The following is a 24,629-nucleotide window of genomic DNA, read 5'->3' as shown; positions in this document are numbered from 1 at the left end:
GGCATTCTACTGCTAACGAGCAGTTTGTGACTATCATACATTTGGATCTTCTTTCTCACCCATGACATTTCTCATAAAGCTGCTTGACCCTCCACAATTGATCATGTTCTGGACAAAAAGATTAGAACTTGCATTTGTTGCATACTCTTGGTCAGTTCCCAATTTTGTGGAACTTCAGCCTCCCAAAACTTTATAAAGCCGTAGAGACTGCGGTGTTCCCCTGTTACTTTGCAAGATCATCTGTGGCTCATTTTCTCCAAAGTCAGTGCACCCGGTAACGTTGACTAATTTGGCTCTTCAGCTTGTGTGAGTACAATTTTCTTGTCAAACTTATGTTTTAAAATGATATAAAAATGATATATTTTTCAATGCCTTCATTGGCTCTTTTGTGGAAATTGAAATGAATTTTGTCAATTATAGTGATGTAATGCTTCAAGAGGTAATTCAGAATCTTGAAGGTGATGGCTTTGGATTCGACAAGATATGCATCGAAATACCAAGGAAACCACTATCTGATGAAAACTCTGCCAGAGAAGATGATATGGGAATTGTGGAAAATTTGAGTGTATGCCAATGACAATTTAACATTGAAGTTGCTTTTGAACAAGATGACCAAATGGAGATATTTAAAGGAAAAGATAAGGACAACTGTGCATATGGTGAATCTGGCTCGAGTCATGCTGAAGACCTCTGAAATGCAAACAGATGATAAAATATCAGGAATTTTGATAAAAATATTGGCCAAGAAACAACATCACCTGAAGCTGACTACTCATACTCTTTGTGAAGTGTCCTCCATCAAAGTGTTAAAACCTTTTTTTGGTGATGAGGTTATTTCCCATCAATTGCATTAAACAAATATGTATGCTACAGTGCTGATCCGAAAATAGTATGGAGAAATTGAAATGTATATTGCAATTCTATTCCTTGGTGCATATAATGCAGTTCCTATTAAAGGCATTATTTGCAGGCATTCCTGGATTTTAGGAATGAGTTTGTAATTTGATTCAGATACAGAGATTCCTACCAATAGCAAATGTATTCAGTGCTTCGAGAGCACTTCTTTGGATGTTTCTGATAAAATGTGGAAATATGATCCCTTATGGATGTAGCAAAGAAAAAATACAAATAATTTTCATTTAGGGAACTGCATTTTCAGTGCTTCAGTTGAGATGAATCACTGATTCCATAATTCTGCTACAGTTCATTCAAGGGAAACCAGTAAGATTTGGATTTGAAGTTTTGTGTTGCAATAGTCCAGGTGGATACCATATTTATCGGGGAAATTATCAATGGGAAAATAAATATTATGAAAGGAAATTCTGAAAGGCTGCAGCACCTCTAATTGGGATGCTAACAGTGAGATAAGAGCTAGGGAGAACAGAAGCTGCCTTTTCCAATTTCATTTTGATATTTATTTCACCAATTATCATTTACTCGTTCATCTACATGGTAGGCAGTATGGTGTGACAGGTGCAGTTAGAAAAAATAGATAACTGAAATACAGTCCATTGAAATCAGCTGAGAAAATGACTAAGATGAAAAGCAGAACTTTTGAAACCAGATGTCACTGACAGCATTGTCAAAGCCAGATGGGTAGACAGTACAATTGTGATAGTGGTGTCATGAATCCATGGGATTTATCCATTGTAATATGTTGGTGGATTCTATAAAAATAGAGAAGAAAGAATAACAGTCTCTCCATCTGGTGTTTTAGGAAATTACAATGCATTCATGGATGCAGTAAGACAGAATGGATTAGAAAAATTTCTATACCATGTAGGTGTGAGGGAAAAATGTTGGTGTCCAATATTTACATAGATATTTGATGCCATGTTGCACTATGTATGGGTTTATGCATATGCACAATACCAGGATATGAAATATCCAAAAAAAAGTCTGGTTGAGATATCAATCACCCAGCTGGAATTTCTATGAGCCATTGCGCAAACCTACTTTGAGAAGGTCAAGAATCCCCTGAAATCAGTGGGAACTGAACCTGGTTCTGAAGGGATGGAGACAGGAATAAAGTAAGTAAATTAAAAATAACCCAATCAATGTTATTACACTTAACTTCATGGGAAGTGGAAGTCATTCATAATTAAAGACTTGACTTCATAATTCACTTAGAATTTAGCCCATCTGCCTCCCATTAGCTCTTCTAAACTCTTCCAGATGTAAAGATAATAAAAAGTACATTGTGCACCTGAAGATGTTGAAACCTGGCAAAACATGGGTCATGTTAAACAAAGTTGTTTCTTTAAGTAGTCAGTTTATTTTTGGTGTTTCTAATGTGGTTAGGAATTCAAAGAAACTGCTGGAAATACCGCAACATTTCAGAGTGTGAGGATGACTCGGTATCTTAACTGGCTAAAGCACTCAGCCAGACCTCAAGATACCTGGGTCGAATCCCAGTCTAAGGGAATGATTTTTTAATCTTTGAAATTGTTGCACTGTAGACATTAGAAATTATGAATACAACCATCTAGTGAAATACAGCCCCCAACACCGAAGATGTATGTTGAAAACATTTATGATTAGGACATGAATGGAATGCTTGAAATGCAATGTGGGATCGTGCATTGATTGTTTTGTGCTGTTTTATGTGTATCACTAAAAATCTGTAAGATTATATTTATATTAGTTTTAAATACGTAAAGTATAAAAATTGATTTTAATGTTTTTATTAAAAAGTTTAATTTAAATTTGCCTGTTTCAAATAATAAATATTTTTTTTGCATGTTCAATTTTGAGTTATAGATGGTATGTGCTAAAGCCTCCACACTTAATGTGAGATTATTAATAGTTAATACTTTTCCTAATTTCCAGTTTAGTATATGTTAGTGCATAGCAGTACATATGATTCTAGACTATCAATACAGTCATTAACAGGAAAAGTATGGGAGTTGATTACTTCTACTCAAAAAATAATTACTATCAACATATTAGAGTATCCTTCTATACTTTTTTTATGGGCATTAACAGGGGAATTGTGGTAATCAATATTTTTCATAAGCTAGAAAGGGTCATGAGCACTGTTGATGGTTTTTCAAATTACTTATTTTTTAAGAAAAATAACCCTCAATACCATACTTGGAAGATAGAGTTCATATTCTCTAAATGCCATGTTGTGAAACCCTTATGTTTCATGGAATTGTAAGTTTCATGGATATTATAACATTTCGAGGCATGTGACAGTATTGGTTATTCTTGATGATGCCTCAAATGTTACTAACATTTTCAAGGTAGGCATCCTAAAGTTTCATACCTTCCGATATGTATTACTAAGATTGCAAAGCAGTTTCTGTAGAGAATCAACCTTTAGTCTAAATTTTATTTCAATTTCTAACTCCAGAGATTTGTTAAGCACAAGTAGATGTTTAATAGAAACTGAGTGGTATTTTGCATAAGTATGGAAATGATTAAAAATAAGTATGTAGTGTTCTTTTTTTTAGTTAAGTTGTATAGGCCCTTTGGATAGCATGATTATTGCTCTTTATTTTTATTGCACCAACAGAATAATATGTATGTTTAAAAATTTTTGTACTTGTTTTGTTTGAATTTGAACATCATGTTTGATTGCAATGGATATATTTTGTTTGTAGTGAGATAGATCATTTATTTTTTTAAAACATTATTCACATACAACAGTAGCGCCAATTTACTGTGAAAAATGTAACAAACATGGAAGAGGACAAAATAACAATAACAGCATAACAATAAACAACAAGAACCGAACATGGACAGGGGGAAAATTTAATTTGTTGAAAGGTGGGATAAAGCTTGGGTGGTGAAATTGTTTCATATACTATATGTATGGAAAGGATACATTTAATTGTGTTAGCATATCTTATAGTGTTTATAGCAGTCTTATGCTATAAGAATATAATGCATTAATAAACCTAGTATCTTATTCCTCAGCATGAAAATGCAGGGAAGCATTGTCTTAACTTCTAATACTTCAGGTACATACCTGCATTTTTATAGAAAATGCAGTGAAGAAGCATTAATAGATTCACTCTGTGAAAAAATTATTAGGGTGATTGTTTTCTCATTGAAAATTGGAAACAAGAACCTGGGAACAGAAAATATTAGACAACTAGATTACTCCAATTACTATGATATTTATATTGCGAAGTCTTTTCTCATTTTTAACTGTAAGAACAAAATAACCCCTTAAGTGTCAAATTGAGGGTACTAATGAGAAAAGTTATTCAAAGGATACAATTTTATACTCTGTTGTTATGCCAAAGGGTATTAACTACTTCAAAAGTGCACTAAATGTTGGACTATAACTCTCAGATTGCTACGGTGAGAGAGTTATTAATAGTTAGAAAATTGATGTTATTGAGCATCGGACACCTCTTGAGGATGTGAGAATTTTCATAATGGTTTTTTTATAATCATCCATCTCTCCTGAAAATGCCGCTACTCTAGTGCTCTAATTTTTAATTACCCTCCTCTTCAGCCCTAGTATTTGTGTACCAGTTAGATAAAAATTGCTATCCAATAGTCCTTTGAATCCAAAGAAATTCATACATACTGTTTTCATCTGTACACTTCACATAATTTCAAGTACTTCTAGACATAGAAACCATCAAATTCCTGCTATAGTACATCTTAATTTTTCAAACCACAAGATATTAAACTCGGGGCCTTACCTAATTGAAGAAAAGTATTGTATCAGTTTAATTTTGTCACGAAAGGATTAATTTTTTAGAAAAATTGTGAAAGTTATTGGTAAAATGGAATGACTGAGGAGTTGTTGAATGTTCTAAAGCAATGTATGCTAACGTTAAGACAAGTATGAGAGTGAATGTACCCATGAGTGACTGATTTGAAATAAAGTATAATGTGAAACAAGAATTTTTAATGTCACTAAGAATTTTCAATATTTTTGTTGATATTTGTGTGAGAAATAAATGCAGGCAATGCAGCGTTGTTCACTAGGAATTTGACAAAATTACAGGAAGCCTTGGATAAATTTATTGTAGTAGTGGAGAGGAATGAATCAAGAGGGTTAATTTTCCATGATCGAAAGTATGTAGATAGATAGATTTATTCGCCATAGAGCAATACATAATTGTATGGGCTTCATTAAGATTCAGTTACATTTATAGGTGCATTAACATAAATACAAATTTATTAGTGTCCTTGGCAAGGGGAATGGAAATAATGATACTTAGTGAGTGTAAGCTGTGAAGTTGTTGAATAATTGGGTGCCTCTGTTGTGTTCAGAATATATGTGAATGATGGTAGGATAAATGAAGATGAAAAAGATTTCTTCTTTTTGTACTCTGTGGAGTACATAAAATCATTGTTTGTACAAGGCAGTGTATAAATGTGTCCTCCGTACCCTCTTCATTACATGGCAGTAAATCAGTATACTAATAATTGCCGAGAACATATAGATAAGATACTTGAGGAGTATTTGTGGTGAAAATATGAGTACTATGGTGATTGATATGTGGGTATTTAAAGAATACAGATTTGATGGACTGGAAAATTAACAATTATGAAAGAAGTGCGCTACTCTGATTTAGTTAGAGAGGGTGACTTTTGAATTATCAAACACTTACGAGAGAAGAGTAAATATGGTTTAAGATGAAGGGGTGGACCAAAAATCATTGGTGAATGTGATTGAAGATACTCGTCACTCAAGTAATAATAGATGTCTCAGGAATAGGTCACATATGAAAAAATGTATGAAGGAGACAGGTGAAAGAAGCCTACAAGTATCGAGCCATATGGAAGAAATAATTAAAAAGGAATAAGTTTTCTGGAAAAGTCTAAATGAAAATGTAGCTGTCAGGGCAAGTTGGGCTTTGATCATCCTAAAAGGAAATGAGTTTAAGGGCGTGTATGTACTTTTGAACACTGTGAGGAGAACTTAGTGATATATTCAGGCTGATTTTGCCTTTTTCAGAAGTTGCTGAAATTTGCAATTTCATTAGTATAATTGAAATTGAATGTTATTATTTTCTTATTCAAAAGCTATATAAATGTCATTTCTAAAAGTATGAAACCTGAAATCTGCCTGATATAAGTTTAAAAATGGTGGCTACCTGAACTGAAGGGGATTGCAGTGGTTATTGTACTGGCTTCCCACCCAGAGGGTTTGAATCCCGGCAGTGTCGAATATTTTTCAGTGGTATCTCGATCGCTCCTTGAGGTGCTTTGTGAAGAGCACTTTGAGTGAGTGATAGCACTTTGAGTACGCCATCCGTCGGATGGGACGTTAAACTGCAGACCCCTGGGCACCTTTCATTAAGAGCAGGCTAATGCTGATGACGGGTTTCTCTCCACCCTTCATCCTTGCCTGTCCATCCCTATTGGCACAAATGACCTTAGCTGTCGGTCGCCTTTTCTAAATACTACTACTACTGAACTGAACCCATCAAATTGTAATTGTTACATAAATTGAAATTGTTTTTATATTAACCATATAGGTAAGCGCACACAGGGAAAGCTGTTAAAGTGTTGATTCATTTTAAACCTCCTCAATTGATGTTTAGCACTTGACTCAATACAATGAGAAATTTGCTACTTTTCGTGAAACAAATTAATTCCCCTTGGCGTTCTAAAATATTACTAAGTCTATTCCATCTAAGTCAAGTTAATAAATGCCATGTATAATTTTCACTTTTACATGGAATCTGAAATCTGTGCACCCAAACAAATACCCAAAATGATTAGTATTAGAATTAGAATTTGTTTATATGTTTTTGTATGTATTTGTATTTGTTATGAAATCAAAGTATTAGAATTTGTCTATTATTTTCATTATCAATAAATGCTCCTAGGCATTCATTGATATTCCATGCTTGATCTTGATGGAAGACAATTGTTTGGATTTTGAGACAAGTATGTCAATCACACACTCGAGCCATGCTGAAAAGCTGTGTGAATGAAAACAAAACTTAGTTTAACTCTCTTCTACTACTGTCAGCAGTACCAATGCAGTGATGGTATAATTTTAATGAAAAATTGGTAAGATTCGCTAGAGTAGTTCTCAAGATGCTGGTCATATGCTCAAGGAAATAGTTGGTAGTTAGAGACCTTGTGTAGGTGTGTATAATAAATCCACTGTCTGTCTTTCTGTAATCATAAGAAGTTACTATGTGTATATATCCAATAGGGTAAGCAAACTATATTTGTTATTTTATTTCATAACAACATAATAGGATGTCCAATGTATTCATGTTTGCTCTAGGAGTCTTTGTGTGGTACTGAATAAAATAAGTAGATGAATTAAGGTGGAACTTTTCTGGGTGCCTGGCCATGAAGGCATAACTGGAAATGAAATAGCATATTAAATAGCAGAAGATAGAGCAAGCTGCCATCTGATTGCTTCTGAGCCAATCATACCTAAAGTGCCTGCTGGAGGAATGTCAGAGATAGTGAGTTTGAAATTAAGCCAACACTCTGTACTCTGGCAGACTTAATGCAAGGATTAAGACAGGCCAAACTGCATAGAGGGGCCAAGGCGAGGGTTTTCTAAAAGACACCTTTCCTGGACAAAAGTATACAAAGGATGATAATAGGACTTCTCCCTGGCCACTATTAAGTTAGGAGATACCTGTACCTTTGTGTTTATCAGAAGAATGAAAGTACATTCCAGATAGTAGAAATTACTACTACAGATGCCTGTTGCCCTGTATAAAGGCAATAGGTTTCATTCACAATAAGGTGATTGGCACAATGGACCATTAGTTACTGATGCAACTATACTCCTGCTGTCAGAACATTAATCATGCATCCCTCTCTTGTCCAGTGATGGGCCCATCAAAATGATTAGAACCATTGTGGGATAATTGTATATGTATGGCTATGTAACACACATACAATAATGGGTAAAAGAGGTGCAAGGCATGAGTACCTACACTTGGGGGTACTCTAACAACTTCTATCTATACCCATTATTTACAAAATTCCGTTTTTCCTGAGCTGAATTATTTAGCTGCATAAGAGTGAAATTTTACAAGAATTGTTTTCCTAGTTATTTGATTATACTGAATCTACACCTTAAGAAATAATATTAATCGGAAATAAAAAAGACAAACAGCTGAGGCCATTGGTGCCATTAGGTTATAGGTGGGTTATTTGATAGAGATAGAATTTTCAGGAAATGGGTGAAGGACCAAGAGAAACTCAGCTTTAGCCAACTCTTAACAAAAGATGCCAAGGTTTTACACAATTTTTTAACTTTCAATATGATGAACAGGTTACAATACTTGAAGGGCTCTCCACATATAACCAACCCCAAGACGGATTAAGATATCTCTGAAAAATTCTTTACTCTGCTGGGATCGAACCTAGGCTCTCAAGGTGGGTAGCCAGCATACGAGGGTAATCTGAGACGTACCCAACCCAAAAAGAAAACAAAAATTTTGGAAAAAAATGTATTTATTTTTCAACATAATCTCCTTTCAGCTCTATACACTTTTCCCAGTGATGTTTAATAAGTTCGATGCCTTTTTTATATTGAGAACCATCTTGCTCCTCAAAATAGCCATTAACTGCTGACATCACTTCTTCACAGTTGGAAAATCTTTGACCACCGAGCCATTTTTTCAAGTTATCGAACAGAAAATAATCTGAGGGGGCTAAATCTAGTCAATAGGGTGCATGAGTTAGCAATTCCAACTTAAATGCATGAATTTTTGCCGTTGCAATTACAGATTTGTGAGCTGGTGCATTGTCTTGATGAAACAAGAATTTCTACTTAGCCAAATGTGGCCGCTTTTGCTTGATTTATTTGCTCAAACATTGCAATATGTTTGCATAATACTCACCATTGATAGTTTTTCCTTTATCAAGATAGTCAATGAAAATCATCCCATGCGCATCCCAAAAAACCGACGCCATGACCTCGCCTGCAGATGAAACGGTCTTTGCCTTCTTTGGAGCCAGTTCTCCCTTTTGAATCCATTGTTTTGATTGTTCTATAGTCTCGGGTGTGAAGTAATGGAGCAATGTATATCCATGGTTATGAAACAGTGCAAAAACTCTGCTTTGTTGCTGTGAAACTTAGCTAAACAATCAATTGAAACATCTTCATGATACTGGTTTTGCTCGAGTGTGAGCAAACGCAGCACCCACCTTGCTCACAGCTTTCCTATGTCCAATTTTCCACTTAACATGCAATGTACTGCCATTTTTGAAATGCCTACTATGTCTGCTAGCTCGTGCACTTACAAGCGACGATCATCTAGTATCATTTATTGGATTTTCTTGCTGTGCCCATCTGGAAGTTCATACATTGGCGAGACATGCCGAGCAGTGAAAACACGCCTTAAAGAGTATGAAAGGGCTACTTGGAACAAGCAGTTCAATTTATCAGCCATTGCTGAACACACTTGGAGTGGGCCTGGCCATGAAATCAAATTTGATGAGACCAAGATAATATCCTAAGAGAGAAGATATTATCCCAGGCTAATAAGGGAATCAATCGAGATACTCAAAGAAAAAGACAACTTCAACTGAGAAGATGGCTACCGCCTATCAGGAGCCTGGAAAAGGATTTGGCTGGAAACCCCCGACCAATCACGGAGCAGGGAGGGAGATGTGAAAAACACATAAACGTGGCCAAAACAACATCCCGGGACTGCAACCTGAAGACCCTCGTTTAAACATCGGTGAAACTGTTGTCAGAAAAACAACCTATGCGTGGACATCCCCAGAATAGAGACTCTTTTGTTCACTATTGATGGTAGCCAAACAAATACTTAACAATGTAGCCTCTTCAAACTTGAAACTTATGCTTAATAGATTGCATACTTTCTAATACAGTGATATTTTTCAAACAACTACCGCCATCTCGAGATCAGGTCAGGTACTTCTGGGACCACCATTGTATAAGCCACTGCACCAATTGATATATCCTCTGGAGGATATATCAATCCAATATCCTTTTGAACCCTATCCCATATTGATATATCATCTGGGGGAGAGCTCAGTTTGAATTATTTATGGTCTGAAATTATGAGTCTGTATTCAAGCATTGAAAACAATTTTTTCCCACTTTGTGTAATTTTGGCATCAAAATTTCTCTGTTTTACATTATCAGCTCTTGGGTGGTCAACCAGTAAATGGGTCAAAAATAATTTTATTTTGAAAGTGAATAGTGGGTTCAGATTTGTTTTAAAGATGATAAAGTATCAAGAAAAAGTCATTGTCACTGCCACGAGAAAATAAGGACTCTATATGCTGAGTATAACCTCTAGAAAGAAATCCAAGGAACACCAATGAGGTCTTCAGATCTCTGGCTTTAAAGACAAGTCAAATATGATATATGATGCTAATTTGAAAAGTTCTCGGAATGGAATAGAAATAAACGACTTAACTTCAGTGAAACTTTTTTATTTTTCAATGTAGTATCTCTGTGCACTAGCGCACTCAGTCCAGCGACGTTCCAATGTCTTGATCCCATCTCAAAAATTAAATTCCTTTAGGCCTGCAAAATAACTATCTACTTTGGCTGTTAGTTCTTTGTTTGAAGAAAATCTTCATCCACCGAGGAAAATGTTGAGCTTGGGGAGAGATGGAAATCTGATGGAGCCAAATCAGGCGTGTAAGGCAGGTGTGGCTACAATTCATATCTTAGTTCACGTATTATTGCCACGTTAATAACACTTGTGTGTGGGTGTGCATTGTCTTGATGTAAGATGACTTTCTTCCTTGCCAAATCTAGCCTTTTTTCGTGTATATTTTGCTGTAGTTGGTTGAAGAGGTTGGCGTAGTATGGCCCAGTAATTGTTTGACTAGTGGGAAGATAATCTATCAGCAGAATCCCTTTTGCATCCCAGAAAACTGAATTCATCACCTTTCCAGACAACTGTATTGCCTTTGCTTTCTTTGGTGGCAGTGAATCAACATGTTTCCACTGCTTTGACTACTGTTTTGTCTCTGGAGTATAGTAGTGGACCCAAGTTTCATCTGAGGTAACAAATCAGCGCAGCAAATCTTGTTGTTTGCTCATAAAATGGGTCAAACATTGATTGGGAACTTCCATTTTTTGATGCCTTTGTGATCCTGCGTCAAGAGTCATGGCACCGATTTTTTAATTAATTTTCTAATATGGTTCCACTGTCAAAATGTGATATGCCTGTTCAGGTGACATCCCTACAGCTTCAGTGATTTCTTGCACTTTCAGTTGGCAATTCTCCATGACCACTTCATGCAATTTTACAATAATTTCTGAGGTAGTGGCACAACTTGGCCGACCACTACGGAGATCATCATCTAAGCTATTCAAACCAAACTTGAACTTGTTTGTTCACTTGGCAACAGTTTAACATGAAGGAGCAGGGTCCACCCAGAGTGTTCTGAAAGTTGGCATGAATTTCCTTTGCTTTGATACCTTTTTTTATGCAATATTTAATCACAGCTCATATCTTATTTTTTTCCATCCTCACAAATGACTACATGGGAACAAGAACAGAGAGGCATCAGCACCATAGTTCTCTTTCCAGAGCACTGAAATGGTACATGTTTACAAATAAAGGATTACATATTACTGTGCAGGAAACTCATTGCACTATAGCTGGAATCTGGTGGTGATTCCGAGAACCTTTCAGAATACCCTCATATAACAGTGAATCTAATGAAAATTAATATTTAGTCGTGCAGATTTTGTAAGGTTCATTAACATACCTTTCCTGCATGCATTTAAAGAGGAAAATAGTTTGAAAAGCAGAGAGTGATAATAGCTGTAGGAATTAGCATTCATTATTTCACATTGTTTAGCCTTAAGTAGCAGCATATTGGGATTAAAAGACATGAATGCATGTTAATTTTGCTGACTTTTATTTGCAAGAAGTACGTCTGTAATTTAAAAAAATTAAGGGAAGCCAAAATTTGTGGAGTTTAAAGTTGCATTTGTAGCAAATGGGATAAAAATTTTACCCATTCTGAACAGAAACATTGTTGCAATGCTAAATAAAAATTTTCCAGGTGATTACTGGTAGATTCACTGAATTTACAAAAAAATGGTTATCTTAACATTCAAAATGTCACTAGTTAATATGTTTCTGCAACATTTAAAGGAAATTTTCCATGATTGGCCCTGCAATCTTTTGAATGTTCATGCAGTAATTATGAACATTCTTTGAATACTCTTTCAATATTCATAATTTGAAGTGCATATATTTAAATTGTGCTATGAATGCTCTTGCAATGTACATGGTTCAAAGTGAATATCTACTGCATAAAAAAATATTAGGTCTCAATGGACTGTTCCTAATCTTCAATCATAGTGAGAACAGTAGTCACATATTTGATGGATACCCCAATCGATTTGCAACCAACACCTGACATATGATTAATAAATGCAATAAATGATATGAGTAGTAAAAGCAATATAATGGATGATTGTGTTATGAAAGTGAAAGAAAGATAAGTATGAATGATAAATGAATGAGGTACATTAAGCATAAGAAAGGCACTTGTTAGAAAACTTTTTTTTTTTAAACATTGGAAAGAACAAATGTACACCAGTTCAAAACTAAGTCAGCAGTCCTGAGCTAGTTGGTATGTGTGGTTGATTCAATTTTCCTCTTATATGTGACCTAAGATGTAGCTGAATATGGTTACATTTATAATGGTAAACAGTGTGCTTGCCCAAAAAACTTGAATTCATTTAAAATAGTAAACAAAGAAAACTTGAGGTAATCCGAATTATATAATTTTAGCATATTTTATTAGTGTGCACTTAGTAGAAGCGGTCACACGAATTCAATATGTAAAAGTCAGATGTATGAGGACTCCCTTAAATGTATTGCAGTCCACTTGATTATAAGGTAAGCATCTGTATAAATGTGTTCACTAATATAATTATTATAAAAGTCTATTCTGTACAGATGATCATGATTGCAGGAATTCTCATAATGGTTAAGTAACTATTTGTGATGCATCGCCCTTTTAGTTTGAAATAAATAAAAATATTTTTTTAAGAATTAATTTGGCAGAAAAGTTCTAATTTGGAGAGTATAAGACATGTTCTGTGTGACATATATTCTCTATGCAACCAGCCAAAATCTACCTATTACTTATTTTCTTTTTGAAGTTGCATGTAAATTTCAATTATGATACAGTCTTAGAAGTTAGTTTCATTGCAATGCTTCTATTTTTTATTTGCAGTGACAAGAAAATGATTTTGTCCATAATAGTAGCTCTCCTATAATTTAATGTTATCAATAGTTATTCATGTATTCTTCTACAGTGATGTTGAACAATTCTACATGTAGCAGGGGATTATAAGATTTTGCCAAAATACGTTGAAGAGCATATAACCATTATTTTAATTCAGAAGTGTCTTTTATTAGACTACCACCATATGTAGTCTGCAGTAAAATCTGATTTTAGGAAAGACAAATTTTTCTACTGGGTGGAAAGAAATGATGGGCCCTCAAAGAAATGAATCTTTCTACTCCATTTTGTTAATAAAAATGTCCACCCAAATTAGCAATTGGTAAAACATCTTGACAGCAAGTAAATTGTAAATGTAGTAGGCCTCCATATCACACCCTTATCGAAGTTTCAGGTAAAATGTAGAAGTAAATAGGAGTTACTTAAAAAATATTAGTTCCAATGCATGTGACCGCACACCCATGGAGTATAACATGATTTTTGATATCTTCAATTAGTTTTTGTCTTAAGGTGCTAGATTTAATGGAGGTTGTTCCACCATTTGCAACTCACAGGATGCAGTTGGTAAATATATGCATTGTCCTGAAAGGAATCATCTGAAATTAAAATTTAATCTCTGGTGATGCAATCATATTTTGATTTAATACTTAATCAAAGCATGGCTGCATGATCAGATAAATGAAAAGGAGCATCAAATAACTTTGAATTTAATTCTAACTTATTTAAGAAACTCATGTTATCACTGTTGATACTCTTCTCCCGAGTATCATAGTATTCAAAGGCTTTGGCATTTCATCATTGAGCTATATCGCACTTAGCACTATTGTGCAGCATTACGTATTGGTCTTCCAAATGAGAGCTGTTCTCATACTACTCATGCTTGTCTATGATCTGTTGCTGTGACTTAACAATTTGGGATGTACTTAATTGCTTTAATATTATTTGCTTGTAAGCTTTCCCGGCCTATGTCAAAGAATCTCCAGCTTAAGTTTCCTTGAAAAAATTAAAGGCGTAAGTGGATTTATTACTTTGAACCATAACACTCCATGGGATACTGAATTGGTTGTACTCTAAGAAAAATAAATGAATTTTGCATCTTGTGAGCAGGACCATTTCCCCTAAATGAGCATTGTATTCTTTCCTCTTATTTCTAATTCTCTTTTATACGGTGATAAAATAGCAATGCAATGTTGGTGATTTGCCTTATGCCAGAGTCTATATTTTGACTCATCCTTGTACTTTTAACATCTAAAGTGATTACAGGGTCTTGTTCTAATACTCATCCAAGGCTTACCTCACTCCGTTCTCAGCATGTATGCTATCTCCTCTGAATCTCATCCAGCATTAATACTCCTCTCCCCATAATCGTGGATTATAAATCATTCGTCTTTCTCTTGTGAGCTTTTAGCATCTCATTATCTCTTAGAATATGTCACCGCCAACCTGCTCTGCTTTCTTCAAATTCCCCAAACGAAATCATTTATTCCTCCTCTATTTGTCCTACTTTTTTGTAATCGTCTCTCTCCCAACTTATTTTCTGAATTTTTCTCTTTCTTCCCATTTCTCAAAACCCTCTTTTGCGCATTCTCTTTCTGCAAATATCTTTTCTACACTGTATTTTTTTTACTATTAAGTCTTATGTCTTTGTATGGAGTTCTGTTCTCAATTCCTTCTTCTTTGTCGGGGAGGTGTACCAATGTTTTTTCAACTCATTGAGACCTTTTTGCATTCGGGTTAGCCTGTTTTCTGGGATTGTAACACTCACTAATATAGTCAATCCAGATATTCACAAATTAAAAATAATTTTTTTAACACTTTCAATCTGTAATGTAACATGACCAATATTATAATTTACTTATTTCATAGTCACTTTGTTGCTGCAACATTCCATCAGTTCCGCTGCTTTATTTTATTAATATGTTTACACCATATTATACAGTACACCTCATTTTAATCACTATGATATGTAACATTCACGCAACAGGATAGAGGGGGTAGTTCTTGGTCCTTTGGTTTCCAAGGAAGATTCTGTATCCAAAATATCACAGATGTGAAGTTGAGGTGTCCACAGTCACCCAGGTTTCAACCCAGATGCTCTTTGTCAGTAGTCATACCCACTATGCTTCCAAGGACACTATGAAATTACCGAGTGAATAATTTTATTTATGTAATCATTATTAGCTCGCCCATGCTTTATCATACGAGCTCAATATGCTCTAAAGAATTGACTTTCAGGCAAAATCTGAATGAAAAGTTATGAATCAAAGTGGAGCGAGTCAATATTCAATTTGTTAAACCCTTAGGTAACGATACTACCTAGGAATGGACAAGTTTACATCATACAACTATTTTTGAACAATGCAAACTTCAAATTAATATACTAATTGTTCCTCGATAGAACTTTTTCATCCTGATGTCTTATGATAGAAAATGTTAGATATTTATTTTTTCATAACCACCCTGAACATTTTATGGCAAAATGTTTTGAAGACATGCATTTGAAAAATTAATCATTTTATAGTAAGACTCTCATTTAAATAAGCCCAGCATACCTTGCTACGCATTGCCTTCGTTTAATATTCTGTGACTGAAATGGCATATGCATTGATAGATTAATTGGTTATTGCCCACAAAAATATGTCATGGCTATCCAAAAGATAAACTGCCATGTTTTTACTAAATATTTGTACTAATTTTCTGAATCAATCAAATCTGAACTTGGAAGTCATTGTTATACCATTGAAATGTTTTATACACCACATTAGTTACAAGGCTGACAATCAATCTCTAAGGCTTGAAAGATTTATTTTAGTTGAATCATGTAGTTTCAAATTTCTCATTGTTTCAGGGGATGCAAGCAATCAAGTCCATATGGAAGGATATCAAATTTCAAACCAGTGCATGGCCTTAGTTAGAGACGACTGCTTTGTGCCTACAAGGGATGCTCCCGAACTTGGATATGTGCGAGAGTCTTCTGATCGCCAGTATGTGCCTGACGTTTACTATAAGGTAAGTCTAAATTTATTCCACCTATGCATGATGAAGGAAATGGCGATTCGTATAGTAAATAAATAAAGAGAAAGTGAAGTAATGCTATGAAAAAGCCCAATTTCTGTTCCAGAGTTTAACTGTTGAGAGCTCAAATTTAAATAAGATCTTAATGGTCTATTTTGATTTGAGTAAAAACTGTTGGCTAAGAATCACTGAAAGTAAATTGTGACACGTGAAAAATATTTGGTTTCTCCTTCACTTTTTCTATTAACATAGATGCTACCAACTGTTATGAACAAAGGTATAGGTTTAAGGAGGGCTGGGACCAGTCTAGGCTTCTTTCGAACCTTACGATTTTATTTAGAAAATTGGTTGATTTTATTGCATTCAATTTCATATTCAGTTAGCAATTGAGCACCTATGCTTGAGGATCAATCAAGGCAGGGTAGATTCACTGATTGGGTTGAAATATTTGTAGGTTTAGTTTATAGGTTAAGCTGGAGAGAAACATGATTATATACTTAATGAGCTTTTTACTTTGGGTTCATTTTAATTGTATTAAATCAAAAAGAAAAGTCATTTGGGGCCTTTCCTTTTGCATTACTCCTTAAAAGCATATTATATACGCAAAAGTATTAATGAATTAATCGCATTTTTTACGATGGAAAATAGCAGTGAAATAATCCCAATATGCAGAGAAACGAAATATCAGAATGAATAAATATAGGATATCATTTTAAATCATTCTATGTAATCCTCTTTCTTTGCGTAATATTACCTCCTTTTGAAGTAATTCTCTATGAGAAAAGGTAAATTTCACTGAGCAATTACTTAATTTACTGCATATGTAGGTATGCTTCAAAATTCTTCTGCAAAAATTACATTAAGATTACTATTGTGGTGGGTAACATTTCCCACCTATCCTGTCAGTGCATCCTTAAAAGTGGCATTACAATTTTTGTTATTCTTTGGGTCCATTGCCAGATAATATTGATTATGAAGTAAGACAATATTTTCAAGAACCGCAGATAAAATTTTCCAATGGTAAAGAAATTGTGCCCTCCAAGATTACCTATGCTAGTCTTGTTATTTTTAAGTGACTTATGCATGCAGAGAACATTTTCCAGGAAAGATAATTTGATTACATATGCTACAAGGTTTATCAGTAATCTCAACCCATTTTACCATCCAGTCATTGTTTTGCAAAACTGTAATTATTCAAATTTGCCTGCAAATTTCTTCTTCTCTTCCTGTACTTTCTTACCCACTCATCACCTGGAACCTCCTTCACAAGCATGATCCGATTCTAAATCACACTACTCCTGGAAATTTTGATTTGTAGTTGGATCAGGGTAGAGCACATTACCACAAGCTAACTAAAAACAGTAAGATTAATTTAAAATTTGTAGAATTTTTCTTTTGTAATGAACATTGCAGTATATCTAAACCAATGGTACAAAGGAAAAGAAATAAAAGACAGCATTTTTATTTTGCGTATATTTCCATCGATTGGAGCTACACGATTTTATCACAAATTTAAGGCACTTCCTCAGTGCAACGATATCTTGCAAGTGACCTTTAGGTTTGAGGGGCATATATTTCGTGGTTGCTCCTCTAACCAGTATAGCTCACTCGGTATGACAATGGAATGTGTCCCTGCCACGATTGTGAACCCCTCCTCATCTTTCGTGGGCTCTTGTATATGCCATTGAGGGAGGAATACGAAGGACGAAGGTCACTACTTAAGTACAAGGACAAATCGCTTATATTTAATTCGCAGATTACAATCTAATCTCCCACCCCCATTGTACATGAATTTCACGCTCTTCCGGACGTAGTTTTTTTTATGAATTTTTGTTAAATATTTATGGCGACTAGCTAAAAGCTACAGATAAAGCCACAGTCAAAACTAAAAGCTGCTATGTGAATAAGGCACAAATAAGGATGGTTTCCGACTTTAGTGACTGATGTGGTTTGGTTTACTTGGGAAACTCTTTGAATAGGCAATTGTTAAAAGCTTTACAACTGGCTTTAGGGTAATATTAACATTAAGATATTATAAATATTACTTTTAAAAGAAATGAAGTTTGATTCTATTGCAATGGAAAAAATTAAAGGCATGTACATAAGTATAATGCCAAAAATGCTGGAAAAAATTTGATTCTGAAAGTTGAATGTTTGTTACAAAAACGTTAAATTTATTCATTGATGGCGACAGTAAAGATAGTTTTGTTCTGGCAGTTAAGAATAAAGTTTTAGGCTACTGTCCCTGAACTACACAATGAAATTGCTCACTTAATGTTTATTCACTTGAACAGTTCTTTGTGAGCTTAAAGGAATGTAGATACAGGAACAAGTAAAGAATCCAGACTCTCATTTGTACATGTACATTAATGCATAAGTGCCATGAACAATTTTGACCTTCATAACATAAAAATAAACATATGAAGCATAAGGAACTGAGGATGTAAAATGGTGCTCTTGGCACATACAGGGAGAGATGGCATATGGATCCTATTTAGGCCTTCTGTGTTGCTGAGATCAGACCCTAGACACGCACATTAATAGTATTGTTATGATACTCTCCAATAGAAGCTGTGCACGCACAGCAGTTTCCAAGCAAAGCTCTACAGAAAAATGGTCCAGCCACCATGTTGGCATACCTTTCAGTCCCAGGATCTCAAGCGACCGACCTGGGGAATAGTGAAAAGTTAAGATGCTCACAGTTTTCCACACTTGGAGATCATAATAGTTTTCGTAGGTTTGCCTGTTGGATCTCCATATGTTGATATCTTCTCCACAATCTCCAAACCCTCAACAACATGTCCAAAGATAGCTGTAAAACCACGCATTTCCTGCAGAATGATACGAAATTGGGAACCCACCATTCCCAAGTTATCATGGCGCTTTTGGGTTCTACGCATCCCAACAGCACCCCTTACAGCAGGAAACTTAGTATCATCTGGCATGAAATACCCATCTTCAAAGATACTACGTCCTCCTCTACCATTGTTCAATTCAAAGTCTCCAGTGATAACTGATTCACCTTCCCAACACTGGAAAATTTGGCAGCCCTTATAACTAACACCAACATCTCCTGTGCATAAAACACCAAAGTTCTTGGCCATTTTGGGAGCGACATCAGGACATACTTCTATGACAATTCGACCTAGAGGAATTCCATTCACATCCACGTTAAAATAATATAGTGGATAGGGAGAAGGGGGTGGACGAGACCCCAAAGACGGTGGCTGTTGTGGTGGTGGTGGAGCGCTGACCACCACTGCGCCGCTGCTTGAATTTCCATCTCCCACTGGTGGGGGATTGACATATGGAGGAGGTGGTGGGGCATGGTGAACGTGAGGAGGTACCGCAACTGGGACAGAGCTTCCAGGAGAAGATACAGGAACAGGCCGTGACGATGCCACTGGAGTTGAGTGAGGGTTCGCATTAGCATGGGATGGGGCTGGAGGAGGTGCCTGCGGTGCTTGTTGTGTCTGAGGAGAATACTCCGGAACTCCATTTTGCTGAAGATGGTGGGATTTAGTTAGTACATGTCTGGAATACAGCTGGGACATGCAGTAGTTGGCAAGGAAAAGGATTGGATTGTGAGAATGGTGATCTGAAGATCCATCAAGAAAAAGTGATGGCTGTTCATTACGATGAATGGTTTGCAATGCTTGTTTAAGAAGAGTGAAGTCAAAAACAATACCGCTATTACTAATGAGGTCATCGAGTTGACACTGCAAGAACATTTCCTGGTATTTTGCTTGGAGTTTTTGCTTCTCCATGGAAAGAGAAGCACATACGGAATGGGCATCAGCGGGCCCTTCGACTGCATTAAGTCCAGCCTCTGCTTTCCCTAACATGTCACGAGCTTCAGCCACTTCCGGAACATGGCTCCACCCATTTTGCAGGTCAGTTTCGACGTGTGTTTTAAGAGTAACACACGCTTCAAGCACCTTCAGTAGAAAGTCACGTTGCTGCATCATTAGTCGCTGAATTTCGGTCAGCATTTTCCCTACTGATGCAAGCTCCGATCTTGCCTCCGCCACCATTTGGTCTCTTGCCTCAGAGCGGGAATCGACTCGATGACCAAGTCCAGAGACATGGTCTTGGCCAGCACATGCACGACAGATCATCTCTCGACAAGTGTGGCACCATAGAGCTAGGGGCATTCCGTGGGTATGGCAATTTTCGCTTTGGGATACTTTGTTACCGCTGCTACTACCACCTCCCCGCTCCTTATCCGGTGGCTTTGACCCAAACTTGAGGGAAGAAAAGTTCTTAGCGAGCACGAGGACGGCGTTATAGGACTGTAGAGTATCATGGCCCCTCTCTGGCAATTCGGTGGGTTTCCAGCAATGTACACAGTATAACTCATGACCCTTGGTGAGCACCGTCTGCATACATTTCAAGCAAAAGAAGTGCTTGCAGCCTAGAAACTTGGGCGCACGGTCCGAGTCGTTAAATCGTTGTTTGCAGTAGCTGCAGATGATGATTTCTTCTATGTCGGATAATATACTTGGATCCATCATCTGAAAAAATTGAAGAATAATAAATGAAAATGCATCCTACTTCCAAAAATTTCTAATTACCAGAGTATTATATTCAATTAAGTATATTTTCAATCTTAGTGGTTTATTTACGGTGTGAAAAACTAAAGAATGATGTTTCGGCTAGTTCATTTGGGCCATACTATTTAGAAATGAATCTGTAAATTAAGCCAATGGTTGCCAATTGCGTTAAAGAAATTCGGAGGAAGAGTAAGCTTAAATATTAATCGGTCAAGTACGAACTGATAACACAAGTCACAGCGTGGAACCATTTCTTATCAGTTTCAAGCCATAACTCTAGTGCGCGAATCGGAAGTAACTTAATAATGTTGCTAATTAGTTACATATGAGAAATATCCAGGTTTAGTAATAGGACATATTTACACTAAATTTTATTCCATCATTAAAGCCATCATACCGTGATTATTGTTGTCGCCGCAGTATATCGGAAGTGGAAACGATGCTAGGCAAGATACGAGACTAACAAGTAGCGGTGAATTCGGATGATTTGGCGAAATATTAACAATTATAAGTAGCTTTCGATGCCCGAGGAAGCAGTGCGTATAATTTACATCACGACATACGGTCGCCGGCGGCTTAATTACAGCCACAAGCACGACCGTTGTGCCACATCATGATGTTTGCACTGAACCACTTGGCATGGCGGACCATGGGTGCCCAAGGAAAGCTCTTCTGTAAGTGTCCGCAACTCTCCCGTAAGATGTCAGTAATGTCCCTTACCTAGGTGGCGCTTTTGAAATTTTATATCGTTTTCTGAAGGAAAATTCGGATTTGGTAGAATTTTGTATGCTTGTTCACGGAATCATGATATGTATGATTATATTTCTGATAATGATGAATTATTTTATTCCGTGATATCGTTTATTAAGTTGTTTTTCTAAGGTCGCTGGACTTTGACAGATATACGAAAGGAAGCCATGTTTCAATCGCAGGGGTCTGGAAGTGGGTTAATGTTGACATATGAAATGTTCTCAGTGCCAGTAGTTTTTCATGGGCTGTCTTTGTTTCCCCTGAGTGTTAAAATATTGGATAAATATCTTGCCAGTATGCTTTTTTTCATTGAAGTACTCTGTTCCTGAAATGAGGAGTATCCCAAAAAACATTAATCAGCTCTGAAGTTGCAGTTACCTCGCATTAGTCTGCATTAAATTATTGTTTACGGAGTAAAATCGATAGGGATGAGCCGTATGAAGGTCCGCCAAGTAGTTTTTATGGGAGGGCAAAGTAATGTGTGCTTGCTTAGAAAATTTTTATTATGAAACCTAATACTTGAAAGTACATGTACGATTTTCGCACAATTTCATTGTTTTATCAATAAGCAAAGACCGAAACTTGTTAACTGTTAGGACTGTCGCTTTTTTATCCGTCCGAGTCTTCGAATTCTTGATGTAATATCACCGTAAGAGTTTTGACAAGTATGACTTGTATAATTGTTTAAATTAATTACAAATTTTACAAAATAATTTTTTTTTATGGAGACTGATTGTAAGTAACTATCCCTGTCCATCTTAGGATCATTTAATTAACAAAGCGCCATTGTCGGGTGTAATTCAAGGCCGTAGAGGTACTTCTTCCTTCAATAAATTTCCTTTTCGTTGATTGAGGAAGTAATCGCGTACTTGTCAGGGAACGCACTTTGTTCGCTCTAGTGAAGTTTACATTGGCGTTGTATTAAGGAAGGGAAAATTTAATATTAGTTCCTGTTTTATACTTAGTGCCGTATGATTGACAAAAAAATGTCAACCATTAATTTCCAATCATCTTGCCCTGCGTATTTAATTGCAGAGACAAATATGTTGACTGTGTACTAAAGAAATGTGCATCCCGTTTAAATAAAATTTCGGTTAAGTGTTAAAAAAATATTTGTTCTTATATCTTTCGTTTCGCACTCAAGGTCACAGAGAACGCAGACAGTAAGCGAAAGTACAGATGTAAACAAAAGTATGTATTTTTATTTTCATGCATTTGCGTTTCCACCAGATGTCACTTAATCAGATATAATGAAGGAGGGTATACCTTCGTCATATTTTCACGTCCTTTATTAATTATATGCTTATTATTTCCTTTTTAATATTTATTCCGAGTCTGTTGTACGAGTACTATGTGTCAAGTTAGAAGCTGTAACTATGTCGTGTTTCAAATAGCTACATTATTTAGAATAGTAATATTTTTGGATCACTTTTTCATTTCCACCAATTGATCAAGGTCTCTGAGAGCTTCTCCTTTAAAAGTTCCTTATTTTTCCAATTTCCAAAATTTAGCTTATAATGTTAAGTTAATATCTCTCGTTACCGATATTCCAGATATTGTTAGTTTGTCAAAATGTCAATACCTATTAATTCTGCTATGTTTGGAAAACATTTTAAAACCTAATGTTTTCGAGTATCATCCTTTTCTCTTCATTGTTCATAGTTGTAACAATTCCTCTCTTTAAACATTAGTAAATGGTATTTATAAATGGATATACTTCCTGTCATTTGGAGGCACTTAATTTCCGGCACAATTCCCCACAATTATTTTTCCCGCTTGGATTAACTAGCGAACTGTCTTATCTGTATACCTTTGGGGAAAAATCTTTCCTAGTGAAATTTGTACATGCATTCTAAAATTGATGTACCAAAAGACACAATTTTGCTAGATTTTTCAATTGTTTTTTAAACGCCAGAAAAATACTAATCAACCACTAATAAATACCTTATCAATTATAATTTTAATCCTTTACTGAAGAAGTTCCTTGTAGGTGATAACAGTTGAAAATCTAAGTCACTTGACTTGAGCATTGAGCCTAGACTTAAAAGACTATCCATCTTTATAGATATTCTCCAAGTACTTGAACTGTCATGTTGTGCTAATTTTCAAGTCGGGCATTCAAAATTATCACCCCAGCTCAATTCAACCTTGTCAACTCATTCCAAGTATTTGAAAGTATTGTATTGGTCCCATTTTTGGAACACATTATTATTGATCTGCTACGTGGCTTTTATCTTTGAAGGTTAACTTTACAAATTCAGAACTCGGGTGAAAATATACAAGGTCTTTCCCAAAAGTAGTCGGACTGAGTTAATTTAAAAAAATTATCTCCAGAATTGATACATTCACTCAATAGTCTTGGAAGTAGCACCCTTGTGCACTCACACACCACTGCCAGTGGGTTTTCCGTACTTCTTATGCCTTCTGGAAGGCAGGGCCTGGAATACTGCTAAGCCTTCCTCATCACAACCTGTTGAAATGCTTCCACCAAGCCGTGGTGACATGTGTTCAGCATGAATTTGAGGCAGAGAAAGAAGTCTGGTGGGGCATTGTCAAAAAATTTGGATCCCCTCTTACATGGTCAAGAACTCTTGGTAGATCCACAAGCGAGTTTCCTTTTGTTCGTCCGATTGCACTCGAGGCACCAACATCGCGCACACCTGTCTCATGCCCATGTATTTGGTCACTAGTTGATGCGTATCGCTTTCAGGGATGCCAAGTTCATCAGAAACCATGCAAACCCTCAATCTGAGATCTCAGTCCGATAAAGCCCTCACTCTTGCAAGATTTTTGTCACTTGTTGAGGTCAAAGTGCATCCTGAATGTTTGGCTTCTTCAATATCTTCTTTACCCTCCTGAAACAACTTTTGCCACTCAAAAATACCCGATCTACCCAAGGCATTATCATTATAAAATGCATTGAGCACGTCATGTGTCCCTTCCCCAGTTTTGCCCAGTTTCATGCAAATTTTGATGGCGTAGCACTTCCAATAACTGGTTCATGACAGAGCGTAATTAGGTCACATTATAGAGGTTTCACAAAATAATGATCTGCACTACATAAAGGCTGGAAGCCACCTGCCTCCAGCCTTTCCTGAGGCTCCCCTCCCTCGAACTGAGCCAGAGAAACCGCCGCCTGTACATCTGTCTATCCGGGGAAAA

The 24,629-nt window shown here is 36.0% G+C and overlaps 2 protein-coding genes across 2 annotated transcripts in view; one reads left to right on the top strand and one right to left on the bottom strand.

Moving 5' to 3' along the window:
- The window catches only part of Npl4 (nuclear protein localization 4), a 68,981-nt gene that overhangs the window by 30,074 nt on the left and 14,278 nt on the right, over positions 1-24,629 (top strand). The window contains exon 10 of the mRNA XM_071588266.1: positions 15,998-16,158. Within this exon, the coding sequence (XP_071444367.1) occupies positions 15,998-16,158 (161 nt within the window). The remainder of the gene's footprint in view (positions 1-15,997; positions 16,159-24,629) is intronic.
- Positions 17,623-21,364, bottom strand: LOC139690779 (uncharacterized). Its single transcript, XM_071588337.1, has 2 exons — positions 21,115-21,364; positions 17,623-20,678 (listed from the first exon to the last, which is right to left on the bottom strand). Exon 2 carries the CDS (start codon positions 20,676-20,678, stop codon positions 18,861-18,863), a length of 1,818 nt encoding a protein of 605 aa, XP_071444438.1. The 5' UTR covers positions 21,115-21,364; the 3' UTR covers positions 17,623-18,860.

This window comes from Hetaerina americana, unplaced genomic scaffold, assembly GCF_022747635.1.
Source record: "Hetaerina americana unplaced genomic scaffold, ioHetAmer1.1.p SCAF_3, whole genome shotgun sequence".
Lineage (NCBI taxonomy): Eukaryota > Metazoa > Arthropoda > Insecta > Odonata > Calopterygidae > Hetaerina > Hetaerina americana.
The sequence above is the reverse complement of the archived record's forward strand: the minus strand, read 5'-3'. Positions and strand labels throughout refer to the sequence as shown.